The sequence below is a fragment of the Bos mutus genome, chromosome 7 (assembly GCF_027580195.1).
Source record: "Bos mutus isolate GX-2022 chromosome 7, NWIPB_WYAK_1.1, whole genome shotgun sequence".
NCBI lineage: Eukaryota > Metazoa > Chordata > Mammalia > Artiodactyla > Bovidae > Bos > Bos mutus.
Genome location: NC_091623.1, coordinates 89,320,791 through 89,342,265, shown reverse-complemented (window position 1 = coordinate 89,342,265; position 21,475 = coordinate 89,320,791). Strand labels below are relative to the sequence as shown.

General features: G+C 39.6%; 1 protein-coding gene across 8 annotated transcripts; it reads left to right on the top strand.

The window, feature by feature from the left end:
• Positions 1-17: 17 nt before the first annotated feature.
• On the top strand, positions 18-20,640 carry BRD8 (bromodomain containing 8). Of its 8 annotated transcripts, XM_070374399.1 has the most exons (22): positions 77-259; positions 1,438-1,534; positions 5,501-5,570; positions 7,438-7,487; positions 7,718-7,840; positions 7,956-8,036; positions 8,476-8,540; positions 9,181-9,317; positions 9,855-10,073; positions 10,468-10,612; positions 11,467-11,676; positions 12,063-12,343; positions 12,672-13,124; positions 13,436-13,532; positions 13,738-13,784; positions 14,564-14,778; positions 14,956-15,048; positions 15,236-15,304; positions 15,693-15,870; positions 18,027-18,131; positions 18,608-18,652; positions 20,263-20,640. In XM_070374399.1, exons 1-22 carry the CDS (start codon positions 241-243, stop codon positions 20,320-20,322), a joined length of 2,859 nt encoding a protein of 952 aa, XP_070230500.1. In that variant the 5' UTR covers positions 77-240; the 3' UTR covers positions 20,323-20,640. The 8 variants fall into 8 exon arrangements, with proteins under 8 accessions (XP_070230495.1, XP_070230499.1, XP_070230498.1 ...); XM_070374401.1 differs by lacking the exon at positions 9,855-10,073; XM_070374400.1 differs by lacking the exon at positions 18,608-18,652.
• Positions 20,641-21,475: the final 835 nt, after the last annotated feature.

Sequence of the window (21,475 nt, the reverse complement as noted above, 5' to 3'; positions counted from 1 at the left end):
TAAAAAGCCTGAAGGAAATCCTAAGGCTTCAGCCACCATTCTCTGTTCTTTCGCACATTCCTTCCCAGGAACTCACAAGAATACCTGATTTTGGGCGCTAGTTCATCTTAGGGTGGGGACAGGGGGCTACATTTCCCAGGATGCACCGCGAATAAACGCTGGAACTCTATTTCCCAGAATTCCTTGGGCTTCAATTCAGCCAGAAATCTTCCTTCGGGGGTTGGAGACGTCGGGGCCAAGATGGCGACGGGAACGGGCAGTAAGTATTTACCTTGCTTTTGCGTGGAAGGTGTTTGTAGAACCAAGGCCAGGCAACAGATTTGTCACACTCTCAGGGAGTAGAAGCAGTGATTTACCTGAGAGCCCAGAGCCGTCAGAGACTTGGGCTTGGGCGGCGCTGTTAAGGCCAGCGGTTGGGGGTTGAAGGCCCAGAAGCGTGAAGTCTTGTATTTCAGTAAGGCTGCGGAGTTTGTTTTTAGAATTTTTATTGGCTGCGCTGGGTCTTCGTCGCTTCCCGTGGACTGTTCTTTAGTTGCCACGATGAGTGCTCCTCTGTAGTTGTGGTGTGCAAGGCCACGGAGCTTTGCGAAAAGCAGCCCAAGAGAATTCTTGTATGTTTGTCAGCTTTGCGGGGTGAGAGGGAAAAAAGGTGCCTTAGAGGCTCCGGCGTGCGGACAGAGATACTGTGAACCATATGGAGTGCCCGGGGTCCCAAACTGTCATTTTCTGGCGAACATTTGTGAGGCCTGTACTCACAGAGAAATGGGGCATGTTAATCATGAGCTTTTTCTGCCACTAGGGAAAAAATGCATTTCGTGTATCTCAGCCATTTTGCCCTGTTTCAGGGACTGAGAAGGTCTCTTAGGCCTAACAGCTTGAGGGAAACGGGTGTAACAGAGAGAAGTAAACAAGTTTATGCTAAGAAGGAGGCGGGGCAGTAGCGGGGGTTGGCCGCTCGGAATCCTGGGAAATAAGGCCTGGGTGCACATTGGAATAAAGCATTTTTTTTTTTTTTTTTTTTTGCCAGAACAGGGCGGGGAGGTTGGTGGTAGGCAGGATCATGGAACCCATGTCCCCGCTAGTGAAAAGGCACAGACTTAACCACTGGGGAAGTTCCTGGAATAAAGTATTCTTAAAACTGGGTTTTTTGGAAGAACTGCCCTAAATTAACTTGACTTTTTTTTTTTTTTTTAAATATGGTAGAATAACCATGGCATTTAAAGAAAAATGTTTTGCCAGATAATCAAGTGCAGTTCTCATGCAATGAATAGGCACCATCCTAGTGGTGGTGTTTACTAGAGAGGTGAAAATCAAGATTTGGTGATAGTGGCTCACTTTGTCCTTACAGGTTAGGACATTTTTGTATTAAACTTTTAATCCTCCCTTTGGGGCTTAGAGTTAGTGCCTCAGTGGTTGTCTCTAAATCTTTCCTTTCAGAACATAAGCTGCTGAGTACTGGCCCTACAGAGCCATGGTCCATCCGAGAAAAGCTGTGTTTAGCGTCTTCTGTCATGAGGAGTGGCGATCAAAATTGGTAAGGTATCTAGGATGTCTGCTTCCTTGGGTATTAGAAACCGTTGTTTTTTGTTTTTTGTTTTTTTTTCCTTCATGTAAATACAGGTGGATTCCAGTAGTTAACCTTTAAGCAGTATTTGTTTAACAGCCTTCTTGAGATGCAATTCACATGTCATAAAATTATATTCACAGAATTCCCAGTATATTCACAGAATTTAATTTATTAAAATTATTAAAACTTATTAATATAATTTTATTTATTAAATTCATAGAATTTAATATATATCTGTAATAGGACCAGTGCTAGAGTCTAATTTTACATTTTAAATACACTTGAAAAGAAACCTCTTACCCCTTAAGCAATCACTCTACAAATCTCTTTACCTCTCTAATATTTCCTCCTCCCTCACCACTCATCTACTTTCTGTCTCTCTATAGCTTATTCTGATCATTTCATATAGATGGAATCATATACTTTGTGGTACTCTGGGGCTGGCTTCTTTCACTTAGCATAATGCTTTCAGGGTTCATGCTGGAGTATGTATCAGTACTTTATTCTTTGTTTTGAGGAAATTGTAGTTCCTTGTTTACAAAATGGGTTTACTACATTTTGTTCATTTGTTGATGAACATTTGGGTTATTTTTACTTTTCTGAATATTATAATTAATGCTGCTGTGAACATTTGTGTACAAGCTTTTGTGCAGGCATGTTTTCATTTTTCTTGAAAGAGTGGAATTGCTGGATCATAGTTCAGTTCAGTTGCTCAGTCGTGTCTGACTCTGTGACCCCATGGGCTGCAGCACACCAGACTTCCCTGTCCATTACAAGTTCCCAGAGTTTACTCAAACTCATGTCCATTGAGTTGGTGATGCCATCCAACCATCTCATCTGTTGTCCCCTTCTCCTCCCGCCTTCAGTCTTTCCCAGCATCATGTCTTTTAAGTACCAGAAAGTAGGACTGTGTGTGTTTTCCAGTCTTTTTTTCTACCAGGACATACTCTCATTTTTAACATTTGTTCCCCCCACCCCCCCCCCTCTTTTTTTCTCTTAGTATCTAAAGATACCTTTTAATTGTCTTAAGTGTTCAAATTACTTAATAAATTTGCATTTGTAGGGTTTATCTCTACTACTTTAACCATTCAAATGAGTTTATGAAAGCACCATTACTGATCACATGTAACACTTCTACAATTCTATATATTTTTCAAATAACTTTTCAAAGAGGAAACCAGAATACTCTAGGTAGCAGCTATTCTTGAGCTGGTAAACCCTGACAAAACAAAGCATGGTAATTTGACGAATCTCAGATTGAACTTAAATATAACTTAAATATAAACTGAACTCATTTTTATACAAAATATTAATATCAAGTAAACTGGATTGAAATAGAACTCAATATGTATATTTTATTACATTTTTCTTTAAAAAATATAAGAACACTTAAGTAAAAGTTTGAAATTTTAAATTGTATTTATGTTTTGAGGAGGTTCTTAAGACATAAAGTTCAAAATTCAAAATGGTACACATCTGTATCTTATCTCCCAGGATTAGCAGTTCCTTGTGTGTTTCTCTGCCATTAAATTTTATACTTGAACAAATAAATATTTTCTTTTTTCCTCTCCTTTAAAAAAAAAAATCCTGTATTTTTGGCTGCGCTGGGTCTTAGTTGCTGTGCATGGGCTTTCTCTAGTTGCTGAGAGCGGAGGCTGCTCTTCCTTGCAGTGTGCATTATGGTGACTTATTTTGTTGCAGAGTCTGGGCTCTGAAGGCAGGGCCTTCGTTGCCCCATGACATGTGGAATCTTTGCACAGTGGGAACTGAACCTGTGTCCCCTGGATTGGCAAACAGATTCTTAACCATTGGACCACCTTTTCTCTCTTCTTTAAACACAAGTGGCCCTGAATAGGAAATGGCAACCCTCTCCAGTATTCTTGCCTGGAAAATTAAATGGATGGAGGAGCCTAATGAGCTACAGTCCATGGAGTTGGACATGACTGAGCACTCATGCATTCACGCAATGTATAGTATGTAATTTTTACTGCTGTGTAAAGCAAATAAAGATCTTTCTCAAAATGAACACAACTGGTTACATGCTATGCACATTTTACTTTACTTTGGCACTGCTGCCTTTTTTTTCCCCTTCAACTTAGTATTGTACCTTATAGATCATTGTATATCTTCATATGAATATCTAGCTCTTTTTTAAACAGCTGCATGATACTGTTTTATGGATATACCATAATTTATTTAACTAGAACTCTGTTGATGGACATATGCTAATAGAAATATAGCGTTGTATAGTTATATGTGGATTTGTATCTTAGACAAACTGAAAGTGGAATTATGGATTCAAAGAACATATAAGTTAAAAAAATTTGTTAAGCATTTCAGTTGCCCTACTCAGAGATTTGTTTCAGTTTATACTCCCATTGGTGATATGTCATACCTATTTTTCTATGCCTTGGCTCATAGAATGTGTTGTTACGTATTTTTGATCATTGACAGTATAAGATCAAAACTTTGAAACAGTTCTCATATCTTTCACTTGCATCTGTCCTATGATGAGTGAAGTTAAATGTCTTCTGTTAAAAAGACACCTGTATTTGCTTTTCTGTAAACTATTCCCATTTTTCTACCTATTAGTCTTTCTCTTTAATTTTAGTGGTGGGGTGGGGAGGGTGAAGGTGGCTCCTTATATATTAGGGAGATTAGCCATTTATCTACATCTTGGGGTACATTTTTAAAAAACTAGTGTGCTATTTGGCTTTACTTGATGTAGTATTTTTACATTAAGGGTCTTAAAATACAGTTTATTTATTAAAAATTTTCTCTTATAGCTCCTGGATTTTGTGACTTAATTAGAAAGTTCTTCCCTAGTCCAGGGTTATAAAATACTTGTCCTTTTTTTTCCCTAGTACTTTTGTGTACATTTTAAAAAATATTTAAATCTTGATTTGGAGGCTTTTTTTGATTTAAAGAAAGTTTGTTATGGATCAGACTTTATTTTTTGCTGATAGTTGTCTACATAACAATGTTAAAGTGAATTTTTTTATAAACTAACTCTGTGAAACCATTATCCCAACACAGAATTTAAAAGTCTTCTTTTTAAAGTTGTGAAATATTTCAACCTCATAGAGAAGTAGGCAGAATAATATAGAGTGCCCGTGTATCTGGTACCTGGATTTAACAAATCCTAATGTTTTGTCGTGTTTCCTTCAGATCTTTTTAAAGAAATAGACAAAGTTGAAGCCCCTTCACACTCTTGCTTCAAGCCATTTCAGTCTGTTTTCATTTTTGCCTTTTCTTCCTTTTTCTTTATATCTCTTAGCTTTTTAAAAGGTCGTATAAGTGCATCATAGCAGAAAATCATGTCTTTTTTTTTCAGTAAATATTGTTATGAATATGTTCTGTATCACCACATTTATTTCATAGTTATTTTTATGGGTGTAATATTTTCTTGAGAAGTACCATAAGTTAAATGTGCTGTTACAGTCATTTAGAAAAAACCTAACTGTTCATCAGTCTGATCAGCACACTTGTGGTTATTGTGGGGAGGATGTCCATGCCTTCTTCCTGGTGCTTCTTTTGTGAAATTATTTTCTTATATTATGTTCTTAAGAACTGTATTAGTAGATCAAAAGATAACTTTTGGGAGTCTGGAATATTGCTTCTCAAAAGACAGATATTTTCTAAAAGAACCAAAGAAAAAATTTCCCAAATGAACAGAAATGATACCTTAGTGTAGGTCCTAATACCTTCACTTCACTCAGGAAATACATCATGTAGGGAAACTGTTTATCAGTGATACTTGCCCTCCAAAATGACTTTTCAGTAGCTGTGTCCTTTGCCATAGTCATGTATTCCAGAATGTTTCCCAGTAGCAGTTTTTTCCCCAGATTTTGTACTCTAAACCTTGACCTGTGGATATATACCTTCTCTCTCTTTTTTTTCAATTTAGTGTGTGATGCTTTTCTCATTTTGTAGGGTATCAGTTAGCAGAGCAATCAAGCCCTTTGCAGAACCTGGCCGCCCTCCAGACTGGTTCTCTCAAAAAGTAAGTTCCCAAGTACATGTTCTTTTAGAGCACTTTTTGAGATGTAAAGTGGGTTCCCTTCCAGGTCCTGCCACCCCCTCCTTTCTACCCCCCTTTTTTTTTTTGTCTTTAAGTATCTTGCTCATTTGGGCTTCCCTGGTTGCTCTGTGGTAAAGAATCCGCCTGCCAATGTAGGAGATATGGGTTGGGCCCCCGGTCGGGAAGAGCCCCTGGAAAAGGAAATGGCAGCCCTCTCCAGTATTCTTGCCTGGGAAATCCCATGGACAGAGGAGCCTGGACGGCTATAGTTCATCAGGTCGCAAAAGAGTTTGACACAACCTGGTAACTAAATGACAACATCTTGCTTATTTATTTGTTCTTATGTTTGTTTCTTTTTTAAACTTTATTGAAGTATAGTTGATTTACAATGTGTTAATTTCTCCCCTCCACACCCTCCCCCTGATAACCACAAGTCTGTTCTCTGTATCTGGAAATCTGTTTCTGTTTCATACATACATTCATTTGTATTGTAGTTTAGATTCTACATATAAATGATATCATATGGTATTTGTCTTTCTCTTTCTGACTTACTTTGCTTAGTATGATCTCTGATTCTATCCTTGTTGCTGCAAATGGCATTATTTCATTCTTTTTTATGATTGAGGAATAATTCCATTATGTGCATACACACACACACTTCATTTTCTTTATCCATGCATCTGTTGATGGACATTAAGGTTGTTTTCATGTCTTGACTGTTGTAAATAGTGCCGCTATAAACATAGAGGTGCATATATATTTTCAAATTGTAGTTTTGTCCATATATATGCCCCAGAGTAGGATTACTGGATCATATGATAGTTCTATTTTTTATATTTTGTGGAACCTCTATACTGTTTTCTATATTTACATTTCCAACAATAGTGTTAAAGGGTTCTCTTTTCTCCATGCCCTCTCTAACATTTATTATTTGTAAAGTTTTTAGTGATGGTCTTTCTGACCACTGTGACCAGGTCCTGCCCTTTTAAATCACAAGGCTTTTATACCATGAACAGTAGTTGAGAATACTTTTCCTTTTTCTCAGTATTTGCCAATCCATCCATGTACGCTCACACTATTACAAACTGTTCTTTTCAGTGTAGCATAGAGTGAAAAGCGCCGTCTTGTACATTAGGTAGATCTGAGTTTAATATGATTTTACTTAAAACTTTGAACCATGATCCTCAGTTTTTCTGATTTGTAGAATAGAGATAAAAGTTGATTCAAGCTTGTTTCAAAGATTTTGTTGAGATAATACCTAGAAAACATTTAGCACTGCTGCCGTTGCTGCTAAGTCACTTCAGTCGTGTCCGACTCTGTGTGACCTCATAGACGGGAGCCCACCAGGCTCCACTGTCCCTGGGATTCTCCAGGCAAGAACACTGGAGTGGGTTGCCATTTCCTTCTCCAATGCATGAAAGTGAAAAGTAAAAGTGAAGTCACTCAGTCGTACCCGACTCTTAGCGACCCCACGGACTGCAGCCTACCAGGCTCCTCTGTCCATGGGATTTTCCAGGCAAGAGTACTGGAGTGGGTTGCCATTGTGTGCCATGTATATAGTAACTACTCAGTAGATATTAGATACAAATATTGGCTCGTGGCTTGTCTTTCCCCAAATACACAAATTCCATGCCAGAATTTATATTATGTATTATACAAATACATATTTGTATTCTGTATTATGGTATTGATTATTTTTAACTGATTTGATTGCAAAGTAATTTGTCCTCCTAGAAGCTACTCATACCTTAAATATAGCTCTCCTGTCTAAACCTTAGTGTAACATGCTGAAATTTTAAAGGTTGTCCGGTTTTAGGCTTGGTCATCATTTTTTCACTTTTTTCCACAGCACTGTGCTTCCCAGTACTCAGAGCTTCTAGAGACCACTGAGACCCCAAAGTGAGTACAGAGCCAGGCATTTGAACCAAATCTCTTTAGTGGAGAATATTTACTATAGAAGTCTGCTTTTTTTTTAAAGAAATTATTTATATTATGGTATGATAAAATTGTAAAAATATAGTAGTAATAATATTTGGTTAGGTGGTGGAGAAGCCTCAAAGAAAGCAAGTGGGGGTAGAAATAATGTTCTTATTCAAGTCTGTGTGTTTGTTTTTTTTAATTTTCCATAGACGGAAACGGGGTGAAAAGGGAGAAGTGGTAGAAACCGTTGAAGATGTCATTGTTCGGAAACTGACTGCTGAGCGAGTTGAGGAACTAAAGAAAGTGATAAAAGAAACCCAGGAAAAATATAGGTACTTATCAGAGAGAATGCAAAATGGTTGGGAGAGACAAATGGGGCTAACTTACTCTAGTCAGAAATATTTGAATAGATTAAAAAACCTAGTCTACCCACCTCTCATCCTACAGACGACTGAAAAGAGATGCAGAACTAATTCAAGCTGGGCACATGGACAGCAGACTGGATGAACTTTGCAATGACATTGCGATGTGGGTTATATTATTTTTCCATCTATACTTCTCTTTTTTGCCCTCTTTACTCCTTAAGTAATCTGGCTTATTTCCTACATCTGCCACCCCTTTAGACTTGGGAGATTTTTGGAAAGGCACAGCTGCAGAGTGGCCTGGAAGCTGGGAGGGGGTGGTGAGTCTTAGAAGGTAATGTGATAGAACATTTCACTGTGAGAATATAACTTAGTTCTAACTTAAAAGTGGCTCTAGTTTGCCGGGTAAAGAACTGGTAGTTAGGTAGTATACTCAAACTTCCCTATTTTGCTGATAAAGTTTGTGGGTTTTTTTTTTTTTTTTCCTTTAGGCTTTTCCTCTAAAAAGAGCTAGCCTGGCAAAAAAAAACATTTCCTTGTGAGGGCACTATGAATTGTGGAGGAGCTAGAGTCAGCTAGGATCTAACCCTTAATTTTCTCTTTAGGAAAAAGAAACTGGAAGAAGAGGAGGCTGAAGTAAAGAGGAAGGCTACAGATGCAGCATATCAGGGTAAGGTGAACCTAATGACTAGCAGTTGACTGTACAGTACGGCATGTTGATGGCAGTCGAAAAATATTTGTTAACACGGAATCCACTGATTGCAATTTACTTGCACACTTCCCTCTGTCATCTTCTCTTTCATCAGAATAAAAGTGTCCGTTTGTGTCCAGGAAGAAGCTCTTAGAAAGTGAGCTCTATTCACAACTCACTAGACCTTTTGACTTTTAAGTACAAAAGCCTGATAATAACCTACTGAACATAAACAAGGTTTTAGAAGTCAGATTCTGTAAAAAGCTTGAGAATAGCTCAGTCACTGGATAAGGGGAGGAACTTAAGCATTTATAACTCTAGGAATGCATGCTGTGAACGAATAAGGTCTTTCCTTGTTTAAGCAGAATCTCAAGTTGTTGTAGGGGATACTGAGGGATGTTTAAACTACTTTCCTACTCTAGGAACCTTTGGGGTATACGAATTTGCTCATAGGAAAAATTAGGCTAAAAACTTGGAAAGAAAGCTTTCTAATCTAGATTCTTAACATTGCTTTAATAATACAACATCTCTATTTGTGTTTTGTTGTATAATAGCAGAGTAGAGTCTAGTTTTATTTTTTTAATCTTGAAGACAGAAATCATTCTTTTTTATGTTCTAGCCCGTCAAGCAGTAAAAACACCCCCTCGGAGGCTACCTACTGTGATGGTCCGCTCTCCTATAGATTCTGCCTCCCCTGGAGGTGATTATCCACTTGGGGACTTGTCTGCAACCACTATGGAAGAGGCCGCCTCTGGGGTGAGTATATTACCATCCACAGGAATTGATCAGCAAGGGGCAATAAGCCAGCTGAGAGCTGAGTAATGAGGAAACCACTTTTGGCTTAGAGACAGTTTCCTCTCTTGGTCTGAATGCTGAAGACTCATCATGTTCTGTGCTTTAGGATAAGAATGGACCTAAAAACATTGAGCCTTTTGAACCATTTTTAGAAATAGGTAAAAGACTAAGTTAAGGAGTTACTTGTAAGTGTACTGGTCTTATGAAATTCTTGCTGAAATATAGGATGACTTCTCTGTAAATACAGTATTGGTAGTGGGTAAGGAGTTTATAAAAGGCAAGTTGGGTGGAAAGATTGAGTCATTTTGGGTTTGAGTGGGTGGAAGAGAAAAATTTGCGGGGGAGGAAGATGTGATTAAGAGCAAGAGGGGTTGAGGGTTTCTGGGCAGTTCCACTCAGGACTAATAAAGTAATAGTTAGATACACTAACCCATCCAGATTAGTAAGGAACCTTCCTGAGTTTGAGAAGTCAGATAAAGGTTCTCTGTTGTCTCTTAGGTAACCCCTGGGACTTTGCCGAGTACCCCAGTCACCTCGTTTCCTGGAATTCCTGACACCCTTCCTCCAGGCTCTGCACCCTTAGAAGCCCCCATGACCCCAGTAACAGATGATTCACCCCAGAAAAAGATGCTTGGACAGAAAGCAACTCCACCCCCTTCCCCTCTGCTGTCAGAGCTCTTGAAGAAGGGCAGCCTCCTGCCTACTAGCCCCAGACTGGTATGGAGACTTCTGTGGGTGTTTGAGAGCTGTGGTGATTTACTAATTTGGAAGGGAGTGCCCGGGACCTAAAATATAACCTAAAATATACATGGAAAAAAAAGTTCAAAAGAGGAAGAGATCTCCTAGTTAAATGTTAATTTAAAAACAAAACAAGTAGTTGATAGTATCCTTGGGTCCTGAGGTAACTGAAACCATAATTATTTTGGTTCTCTTCTCCAGAGAACTCTTGTTCATAAGATTTGAAAATAGAGTTTCCCCTGGGTCTGCAATTATTTTCTTTGGATATTAACTTTTAGTTTCATGAAGTTTGGCCAACTGCTGGAGCTTTTTTTGGGAAGTGGTAATAAAGGAAAGCTTGAGTGTAGCCTTCGCCTCTGTTCTTCCCTGGTAGGTCAATGAGAGTGAAATGGCTGTGGCTTCTGGCCACCTGAACAGTACAGGTGTCCTCTTGGAGGTAGGCGGGGTCCTTCCCATGATACATGGTGGGGAGATGCAGCAAACACCCAGCACTGTTGCAGCCTCCCCTGCTGCCTCAGGTAAGTCACTACTTTTCCGTTATCTACTTTGTATTAGAAATGTTGAACATGGCATTGATTGCCCTTGGTTTCTAGCCTTTGTTATTAAGCAACTGTGAATCCTAGATTTAAAGCCCAGCCTTGGAGCTGCATTACCTCTTAAGCCACATGGAGCTCAAAATTATAAATCCATTTCATCTTCAAAATACTGAATATCTTAGATGAACATGGTATAGATTGTATTAAGAATAGTGAAGTTAATGGTCAAGGTGCAAAATCACAGAAGGGTGCTAGGGATACCTGAGACTATAGTATAGGGAGACAAGATTTGGAACTAAAACGCTAGACTTAACAAGTTTCAGGCCTGCCATGCCCTGGGTTTGTGACTTTGGATAGATAACTTTAACTCTTGAATCTCAATTTTCTATTAGTTGCAATATACATAGTTCTCAAGGATGTAGTAAGAATTAAATGAGGTAGAAAATGTAAAGCAAAAAATAGTTTTATAAAATGCCAAATGTTAGATTTTGGTGTTTGAGTGATGTTACATTTGAGTGGTTTATAGCATGCTTAACTTCAGTAGAAGTGACAGATTTATTCATACCGTGTTTATTTGTTTGTTTGTTTTTTAAATTGCCCCTCATCTTTCATATGAGTTGTGTATTCTAGTGCTTTGAGTCATTCCTAACTTGGCAGAAGATCTTAAGTAAGATTTGGAAAAGTAAGGATATAGATAATGAGCTCATTTAACAGAGGAGTTGGCTTTCATCCTTTGAGACTAAAAATTTCCTTGGTTGAGTCTTAAAGTGGCTATTATTTGCTTCTTGTTCATGTGCTTTCTTCTTACCTCGTTTGTGTGCCTCTTTGTCTGTTAGGTACTCCCACTCTTTCCCGGCTTTTAGAAGCTGGTCCTACACAGTTCACCACACCTCTTGCTTCCTTCACTACTGTTGCCAGTGAACCTCCAGTTAAACTTGTGGCACCCCCTGTAGAATCTGTATCCCAGGCTACCATTGTCATGATGCCTGCGCTGCCAGCACCATCCTCTGCTCCGGCTGTCTCCACTCCTGAGAGTGTAGCTCCAGGTGCGTCCTTGACCCACGCCCTGAGCAGCAACTAGATCCAGAATTTCATTTTGAGCTTCATTTAGAGAAAGGTGACCAAGAGCATTAGCTTCTGTTCTCTGTAGACATGTACTATCTTTATCCTTAGAAAAACAAGGATATGAGAAGAAGTGGGTGGGCATTTATTCATTGGTGAAAAAGACTAAGTGTACACATGTAAGTGGGCTTGAAAATGTGTTCTCACCTTTCTAGATAAAACTGAGGAGAAGAAAACATAGGCAGATGTAAGATAACTTCTACTGAGCTTAAGTGTATGGGTACTTGACATCTGTCTAAGCTTTGCCGTGATCTCCAGTTGGGCAGTTGATAACAAGCTTCTGAGATGGTTTTCTTTTCCTGTTATTCAGTGAGTCAGCCTGACACCTGTGTTCCCATGGAGGCTGTGGGGGATCCACATACTGTGACTGTTTCCATGGATAGCAATGAAATCTCCATGATCATCAATTCTATCAAAGAAGAGTGTTTCCGATCAGGGGTAGCAGAGGCCCCCGGAGGATCAAAGGCCCCCAGCATTGATGGGAAGGAAGATTTAGATCTGGCTGAGAAGATGGATATTGCAGTGTCTTACACAGGTGAAGAGCTGGATTTTGAAACTGTTGGGGACATCATTGCCATCATCGAGGACAAGGTAACTATTCAGCAAAGCCCCAAGGAATGTTTCATGGGTCCTACATAGACTTCTCTCCTCAGCTTCTCCTTGCAGTAAGAATTTCATAAACAGCTCTCCTGCTTCCTCCCATCTCCGTCTCTAGTCCCAAAGCCCTTTGTTGCTGACATACTAGTCATCTGCCTAACCTACTGGTTTGCACCAGACATGTTCCTGTACATTGGTTGCTTCTTATACCTGGAGGAGATGGAGAGAGAAGCTCAGATTCAGGCCATCTCATTGGGTGCTAATGAATTGAGGGACTTGGGCTTCTTTTTGTGATTTCAACAGTGTCTGTATTATGGGACAGGTAGATGATCATCCCGAAGTGCTGGATGTGGCCGCAGTGGAAGCAGCACTGTCATTCTGTGAAGAGAATGATGATCCCCAGTCACTCCCTGGCCCCTGGGAGCACTCTATCCAGCAGGAACGGGATAAGCCAGTACCTCTCCCTGCACCAGAGATGACAGTCAAGCAAGAGAGGCTGGACTTTGAAGACACAGAAAGCAAAGGAATCCATGAACTGGTGGACATCAGGGAGCCTGGTGTTGAGATCAAAATGGAACCTGCAGAACCAGAGCAAGGCATTTCAGGGGCTGAAATGGTATCTGGAGTTGTTCCAGCCACAAATATGGAGCCACCAGAACTCAGGAGTCAGGACTTAGACGAGGAACCCAGAAGTATAGCAACTGGAGAAATTACTGAAGCAGATGTTTCCAGTAGGAAAGGTGATGAGACTCCGCTTACAGCAGTGAAGACAGAGGTATTTAAGATCAGGGGTTTGGCAGTGGGTTGGGAGAGGGTAGAGTTACACCTTATGTAAGAAGTGACAGTTTGGGCCTTTGGTTTTCCTATTGTATTCCTGCGTTCTTACATGTTGGTGTCCAAAGCCCATAGGTATGATCAGTGCTATATATATTTACTTAACCCTGTTCATATTAAGGTGACCATTAGAATCATATTTCATAGGTAAGACTTAGAATTTCTTGTATAGTTTCATTATCATTGAAGAATAAAGTAGAAGCTATAGTGATTTACCAGGACTTAAGGTACTTATTCTTTTTTGGTCTTCAGGCATCCCCTGAAAGCATGTTGTCTCCATCACATGTTGTCTCAAATCCCATTGAAGATCCTTTAGAGGCAGAGACTCAGCACAAGTTTGAAATGTCAGGTAAATAAATAATAAAGCCAGGAAATATGTACTCTGTAACTAACTTTAAATCATTTGCTTTGGCTTCTGAGGGATTGTGGGTTGTGGGCAAGTAGAGGAGATAGAGTAGGTCAGCGTGGAAAGGAGAGCTGCAGGGGATTATTGTCCATAGGAAGGGGAGGGCTAAGGTGGAAAAATCTTCAGGTAGTCTTTCTCTCCTCTGCAGACTCATTGAAAGAAGAATCAGGGACTATTTTTGGAAGCCAGATAAAGGTATTTCAGACTTTTCTTTATTCCTCTTGCTGTGTGACTAGATTTCCCTATAGCACTACCTTTTTAATGAATTTCAGTAAACTCACATCTTTATTCTCTGAGATGAGACTGGTTAAGGAGTTGCATGGGGAAAAGCTGCAGTGGACAGTTAGGCATAGTGGGAATACTGTGGCAACATGTGCTTCCTATCTGAAAGAGTTTATGACTATCACACAGACCCTTCTTTGCATATAATGCACAGAGAAGCTTTGATACATTCAGAAGATTTGGAGTGAGTAGGGATACCAGAGCCAGGGAGAGCATGTAGGAAATCAGATGATTAATTATACTATACAGAGAAAGTCATCCAGAGTTTTCTTTTTAGAATTACTAAAGCAGTAGTAACAAACAGACTTAAAGTAATGTGATGTGAGCTTGCTCCATCAGATGAGACACAAAATAAAAACTATTTTTGATAATTTGTACCCAGGGTCAGAGTTCCTCTCAGGAGCAAGGGGAAAGAAGGAACGCCTCTTAGCTTAGTCTTAAGTAAGTAGCTTTTTTTTTTCTTCCTTTTAAAAAGATCCTGGGTCTTATTCTTTGTCCAGGTTCTAAGTTACTTGATCAATCAGTATCTGTAAGTAGATGCTAGTATAAGTGATAGAGGGCTCAGTCAGGAAATAGTGTGAGGCCATTTCCTAGAACTGATCTAACCCAAAAGACAGATCATGTTTAATGATGCTTTGCTAGATAGTTTTGCTCTCCTTTCAATTTGTTTACTGGAACACACTATGTCTAAGGATGCCCCAGGTGAGGATGAGGAGGAAGATGGAGTCAGTGAAGCGGCAAGCCTAGAGGAGCCTAAGGAAGAAGATCAAGGAGAAGGCTATTTGTCAGAAATGGATAACGAACCCCCTGTGAGTGAGAGTGACGATGGCTTTAGCATTCACAATGCTACGCTACAGTCCCACACACTGGCAGACTCCATCCCCAGCAGCCCTGCTTCTTCACAGTTGTGAGTATTAGCGATTCTTTCTTTGGGGTCAAGGCAGTGAAGGTGAGAAGTAGGAGAGGATCTTTTCTTTAGTCTTACTTTTTCATCTTCACTTTCTTGGCCTGAACAAACATTTGATAAATAGTTAGAACTTTTTTTTGGACTTATACCAAGTGGGACTCTCCTATTTTATTTCAGCTCTGTCTGTAGTGAGGATCAGGAAGCTATTCAGGCACAGAAAATCTGGAAGAAAGCCATCATGCTTGTATGGAGAGCTGCAGCTAATCATAGGTGAGTGGGCTTTACCAGTTAATAGGAATGTTTCCTCCTGCTCTTTTGGTAACTAGAAAAGTCTAAATAGGCTTATATATGACTGATAGCATTGGCTCTTAAAACCTTTAGTCCTTTAGATTAAGTTCCATTACTTGAGCTTCTTGGAGGAAAAGTCAATAATTGGCACCAAATTCTTTTTGGACAGGTATGCCAATGTCTTCCTCCAGCCTGTTACAGATGACATAGCACCTGGCTACCACAGCATTGTACAGAGGTAAGCCATGACCCATTCAGCCTGCTGACTTGGCCTGAATTGTAAGCTTTCCAGTCTTAGTGGACTTTCCTATAGACAGAAAGTGTAAAGCAAATTTTATTTGATGTAAGGATGACAGAATACTAATTATTTTATTGACTATATCATTGAGTCTAAAAAGAATTAACCCCCTTTATTACCTTTCTCAATACTTATTTGACTGACTTTTTGTTTTTATGTTAAGTACTTGTTTGGGGGTTAAGTACTTGTTTTAGGGCTTTATATTTGAGTCCTGGGAGCTGGAACTGAAAGTATATATTAGGAAGTGTACGTGGTAATAATATATTCAAAGATCCTGTTGAGTCCTCTTTCCCTCTCTGCTCCTATTTCCCCCTGCTCTGTTTTTTAGGCCTATGGATTTGTCAACTATTAAGAAAAACATTGAAAATGGACTGATCCGCAGCACAGCTGAATTTCAGCGTGACATTATGCTGATGTTCCAGAATGCTGTGATGTATAATAGCTCAGACCACGATGTCTACCATATGGCAGTAGAAATGCAGCGAGATGTTTTGGAGCAGATCCAGGTACTTTGAGTATCCTGAGTGTTTTAAATTATTCAGGAGAAGGATTTGTTGATATTAGGAAGGGGTGCTGGGATTTTTACTTGGAATAGCCATCAGGAACACAGTACAATTTTCTTCTTGCTGCATTTATGTTGGTTTTCTCATGTTGGTTTGCTAAACGAGTTGTGAGGAACTATTCTACTTTTCTTGGGCATATATCAATAAAATTTTTATGAAATGGTGAATATATATTTTTAAGTGACATAAAGTATGTATATGGTAGACAGCCCTTTTCATTGTAGGGAACCTACTTCTATCCTGTAGTTGCATTACCAGGCACCCTTTGGGTATTGAACTTAAAGGGATGGTGTCTGTCTCTACAGAGAGATAGTGATTAGTGCCTAGTGATTACTTAAGTTGCTTCAGTTCATCTAGTTTTATTCTCTCATTTTCTTTCTTAGAGCATATAGATTTGTTTTTAAGGATTTTTTTTTTTTATTGAAGTATAGTTAGTTTACAGTGTTGTGTTAGTCTCAAGTGGACAGCAGATTGATTCAGTTACATATATATTAGTTTGGTGCAAAAGTAATTGCAGTTTTGCATTATTGAACTTTGCCATTTGATATTGGAATACATTCTTAATTTTGTTAAATAAATGTGGTTATGTTATACATCATTTTAATGCGCATTTCTTGCTTTTTGTTTTTTGCTAATGACATTACTTGCCGTGTGTTTTATATTTATTTTAGACTATGGAAATGATGTTAGACAAAAAGCAAATTCAAGCGATTTTCTTATTTGAGTTCAAAATAGGTTGTAAGGCAGCAGAGACAATTTACAACCTCAACAACGCATTTGCCCCAAGAATTGCTAACAAACATACAGTGCAGTGGTGGTTCAAGAAGTTTTGCAAAGGAGATGAGAGCCTTGAAGATGAGGAGCTTAGTGGCTGGCCAATGAAAGTTGACAATGACCAATTGAGAGCCATCATGGAAGCTGATTCTCTTACAACTATGCGAGAAGTTGCCAAAGAACTCAACGTCGACCATTCTATCGTCGTTCAGAATTTGAAGCAAATTGGAAAGGTGAAAAAGCTTGATAAGTGGGTGCCTCCTGAGCTGACCGCAAATCAAAAAAATCGTTTTGAAGTGTTGTCTTCTCTTATTCCACGCAACAACAACAGACCATTTCTTGATTGGATTGTGGCATGTGACAAAAAGTGGATTTTATACAATAGCAGGCGACAACCAGCTCAGTGGCTAGACTAAGAAGAAGCTCCAAAGCACCTCTCAAAGCTGAACTTGCACCAGAAATTGGTCATGGTCACTGTTTGGTGGTCTGCTACCACTCTGATCCTCTACAGCTTTCTGAATCCCTGTGAAACCATTACATCTGAGAAGTATGCTCAGCAGATCGATGAGATGCACCAAAAATTGTAACTCCTGCAACCGGCATTGGTCAATAGAAAGGGCCCAGTTCTTATCCATGACAACACCCAACCGCAGATCACACAACCACCACTTCAAAAGTTGAACAAATTGGGCTATGAAGTTTTGCCTCATCTGCCATATTCTCCTGACCTCTCGCCAACTGACTACCACTTCTTCAAGCATTTCAACAACTTTTTGTAGGGAAAATGCTTCCACAACCAGTAGGAGGCAGAAAATGCTCTCCAAGAGTTTGTTGAATTCCAAAGCACAAGTTTTTATGCTACAGAAATAAACTTTATTTCTCATTGGCAAAAATGTGTTGATTGTTGTAATGGTTCCTATTTTGATCAATAAAGATGTGTTTGAGCCTGGTTATAATGATTAAAAATTCATGGCCTGAAACCACAATTACGTTTGCACCAACCTAATATATATGTTCTTTTTCAAATTCTTTTCCATTATAGGTTATTGTAAGGTAACTGAGTATGGTTCTGTGTTTTACACAGAGCATAGAGATTTTGATGCTGTATTGTAGCAACAACAAAACTTAGAGCCATTTGGCATTTTCTGATTGTTTATCATACCCAAGAAGAATTAAAACCTAATGTGCTAAACTTCTAATTAGTGGATATATTTGAATGGTGTTTGCAGAAGGATACCATAGTCCTATTTACAAAGCCTAAAGTGTCTTCGTTCTTCCTTGATGGATCAGGTCTCTAGGGCCAACTCTGTTTCTTCTCCCTACAGCAATTCCTGGCCACACAGTTGATTATGCAAACCTCTGAGTCTGGGATCAGTGCTAAAAGTCTTCGAGGCAGAGATTCTACCCGCAAACAGGATGCTTCAGAGAAGGTGAGGAGACCAAGGAAGAGCATGTGTGCCAGTGTTCCAGTGATAGAAGTCTGAAGCATCCAAGGAACCTTATGTTACTACTTGGTACTGCCAGGCTTCTACATTCCAGTGGTATACAGACATCAAGATCTTAAAATGGTAGTTGTTTGCTCCCATCAGACATTGAAGAAACCTGCTGTGACTGAAAGACTCAGTCACATGGGAGAAATTGTGAGCTGAGTGAATGAATTATTACTTCCTCTGGAAGAGTGCTCACAAGTTGGGAGAAATGACTTAGCTTGTAGCATTTGGGGACCATCAGTTCCTATTCCAGAGATATAATGGCCAGATTGCTTTTGGATCTCTTTCCTCTTATTCTTGAGTTTTAAAATTTTGTCTTTGTGTGCGTGGTGCTTGTGTCTCTGTCCTGAGGTTTGGGGTGCTTGCAGCTGAGAGTTTCTGTGGAACCTGATCAGTGTTTGTTTGTCCTCTAACAGGACAGTGTCCCCATGGGCTCTCCTGCCTTCCTTCTCTCTCTCTTTGTAAGTATTGAATGCTGCAAGGGGTGGTGTTGCCACAAAGATTCTCAGCTCTTGCTGGGGGTGGGTGGCAGAGGGAAATCCAATGTGCAGACTGTGGCAATGTCTCAAACGTCTGTTTATTCAAGTCATCAAATAAGAAACTGCCTCTCCTGCATTCCTGTCTTTCTGCATGTGTGTGTGTGTGGGCTGGGTAGGGACTGTTTCAAGACTTCACTAAGCTGAAATGAGGTATTCTTGGTAAGGATCTAGGATGCACTTGCTCCTCATTTCTTGACTTCACCTTTTGGCAGTTCTTTTTTTTATAAATAGAAGATTGCTCAGAGCAGCAGCTGCTAACTGGCATTTAAAAAGATACTCCGTGCATGGGATTTTTGGGTTTTTTTTTCCTTTTCCTCTAATAATAAGTTGCAAGAGTGATGCCTGATGCATAAACATCCAGTAAAATTTAAGATAAAGATCTCAGTAACAGTAACCTCTACCTTTAGTAGTGGCTGGTGGAATTAGAGATAAGCTTAATAAAGCTAACCTATAGACTTCTTTCTTTTCCTCTCTGATTTGAACAAACCGTTGACTGTGTTCATTACAAGGCACTAATTCATGATATAATGAAAGGATACCAGCCTAGAAAACCATATAATTTTAAAACTCACTGGATTTTCTCTTGGAGCCTTGTTTTCCTCATCTGTGTGATGGAGATAATATAATGAGGTACCTGTCCAGCCTACCTCACAGGGATGTTGTGAGGATAAAATGAAATAATAGGTGTGAAACTGGCTTGAAAAAAAAAAATTAAAGTGTTCTACAAATGCAAGGGTGTTATTTTTATACTTAATGTTGTCTCAGAGGCAGCTTGTGTTCATGAGCTCTAAGTAGTCCTTGCATATTAGAAATGTAAAAATGGCCTGGCCCAGCTGAAGTGTTCACTAGCTCATCTTACCTGCAGGCCTCAGCCTGTACAACAGACAGAACACTGTAGTCTGCATTCTTTCTTACTGGCCTGCAACAGTGACTCTGTATCCCGAACCAATTGACTTGTTGTTGCAAGGCTGGTTAATAGAATCTTTTATCTATTGAAGACAGCAAAGTATTGCACAAGAGGAAGGAGCTGGGCTGCAGGGAGAGAGCAGCAGATGGAAAGAAGCTTTCTGATTGTCCTGATCTCATGGAAAACAACTCAGGAGGTGCTAGGGAACTAGTGCCAGGGTCAGTCTGCAGGAAAGGCCTTTCTTATAGGGATCAACAGCTGGACAGGTATGTTAGCCAAGAATCTCACTATCCACTGCCCTTTCTGGCTCTCACACCCATCTTTTACTCTTCTTGTTCCTTTGCACATCATTTGGGACCTGGGTGGGATGACTCAGTCATTCTGTGGGACCCCAGGGCAGGAGCAAGGTACTCTGTCCTTTATTTCTTCTCACACACTACTCGAAGGTGCTTTTTAGCCCACTCTGTGGAAGGACAGATAAATGCCCCTCATTCCCTGGATTTTTCTGTTGATTCTCCCCACTCTTTCCCCCTAAAACCAAATACCCAGCATTCTTGTTGCACCTTCTCTCTTACATCATAGGTAACTCATTCACACTTCCTTTCTTTATCTGCCTGTCATCTAGGATGGGGGAACCAGGGGGCGCCGCTGTGCCATTGAAGCTGATATGAAGATGAAAAAGTGAAGCCTCAGAGTATCTGCATTGAACTGAACCTGAAACAGAAGTAAAGATAACGCTTGGGCTGGTGGTCCAGTTTCAGAAGTTGAAGTTACAGAAGAGGAGGTGCCTGGGCCACATGACATACTGGGAAAATCTCTCTCAGAGAGTTGAAGTAGCACAATTGCCTGTTTTAGGGCAAAAATCATGGTCTGTGTTAATGTCCTGATGTGTTGCTAGAAGATTGTAGCTAGTTTGTACTGTCTTGTGAAGTGTACAGACTTTAAAAACAAAAACCTGTGAAATGTGTATGTACACAATAAACTCTGAAAGATAAGAAAACTAGCCTTTGGTGTGTTCTTAGAGTATGTGAGTGGGTGTGTGAAACTTTTGATTTGTTCTGCATGTTCTGCATCTCATTTATAGAATGAGATTGTTAGAGGGGGAAAGTAGTCTTATATGAACTGTTTTACTACAGGTCAGAGTTTATAATATTTAAAAGTATTGCATTATGCAGTCAGGACTGTCTTACTCAGCTTTTCTTGAATGGGAAAACTTAAGGTTTTCAGTATTCTGTTCATGGCATTGTTTAAAGAAGATTAAAGCATGAATACAGATATCATTTTTATCCTCAGCATTTATTCTATTTATTACTGTCTTTGCAGGTGGTATTTCTTTTATTTAGTTTCAGCTGCACTGGGTCATTGTTGCTTTGTGTGGGTTTTCTCTAGTTGCAGAGAGTGGGGGCTTCTCATTTTGGTGGCTTCACCTTGTTCTAGGTGTGTGGGCTTCAGTAGTTGTGGCTTGAGGGTTCCAGAGCACAGGTTCAGTAGTTGTGGCGCACAAGCTCAATTGCTTCTTGGCATGTGGGATCTTCCTGGACCCAGGGGTCAAATCTGTGTCCCCTGCACTGGCAGGTGGATTTTTATCCACTGTACCTCCAGGGATGTCCTGTAGGTGGTATTTCTTGAATAGTATATTGTTATTTCCTTTCTATATATTTCTATGTGTAGGGTTCTTGTATAGAATTCATAACACTATTTGAAGATTTAACTCAGTAATCAAATTTATCACCTGAGTTTATTCCAACTTTGTTGCTAAATAAAAATTAGATCAGTGAAATGAAGTATTTGTGAGCTTTTTATTAAAAACAGTTGGAGATTCATAGGGTATATCTAGT

Excerpts from the sequence above, each read along its gene's own strand:
- BRD8 (XM_070374394.1), top strand. Across the intron at positions 12,344-12,671 it reads TTGCCATCATCGAGGACAAG|GTAGATGATCATCCCGAAGT; the intron begins GTAACTATTCAG and ends ATTATGGGACAG. Across the intron at positions 14,779-14,955 it reads AGCCCTGCTTCTTCACAGTT|CTCTGTCTGTAGTGAGGATC; the intron begins GTGAGTATTAGC and ends ATTTTATTTCAG.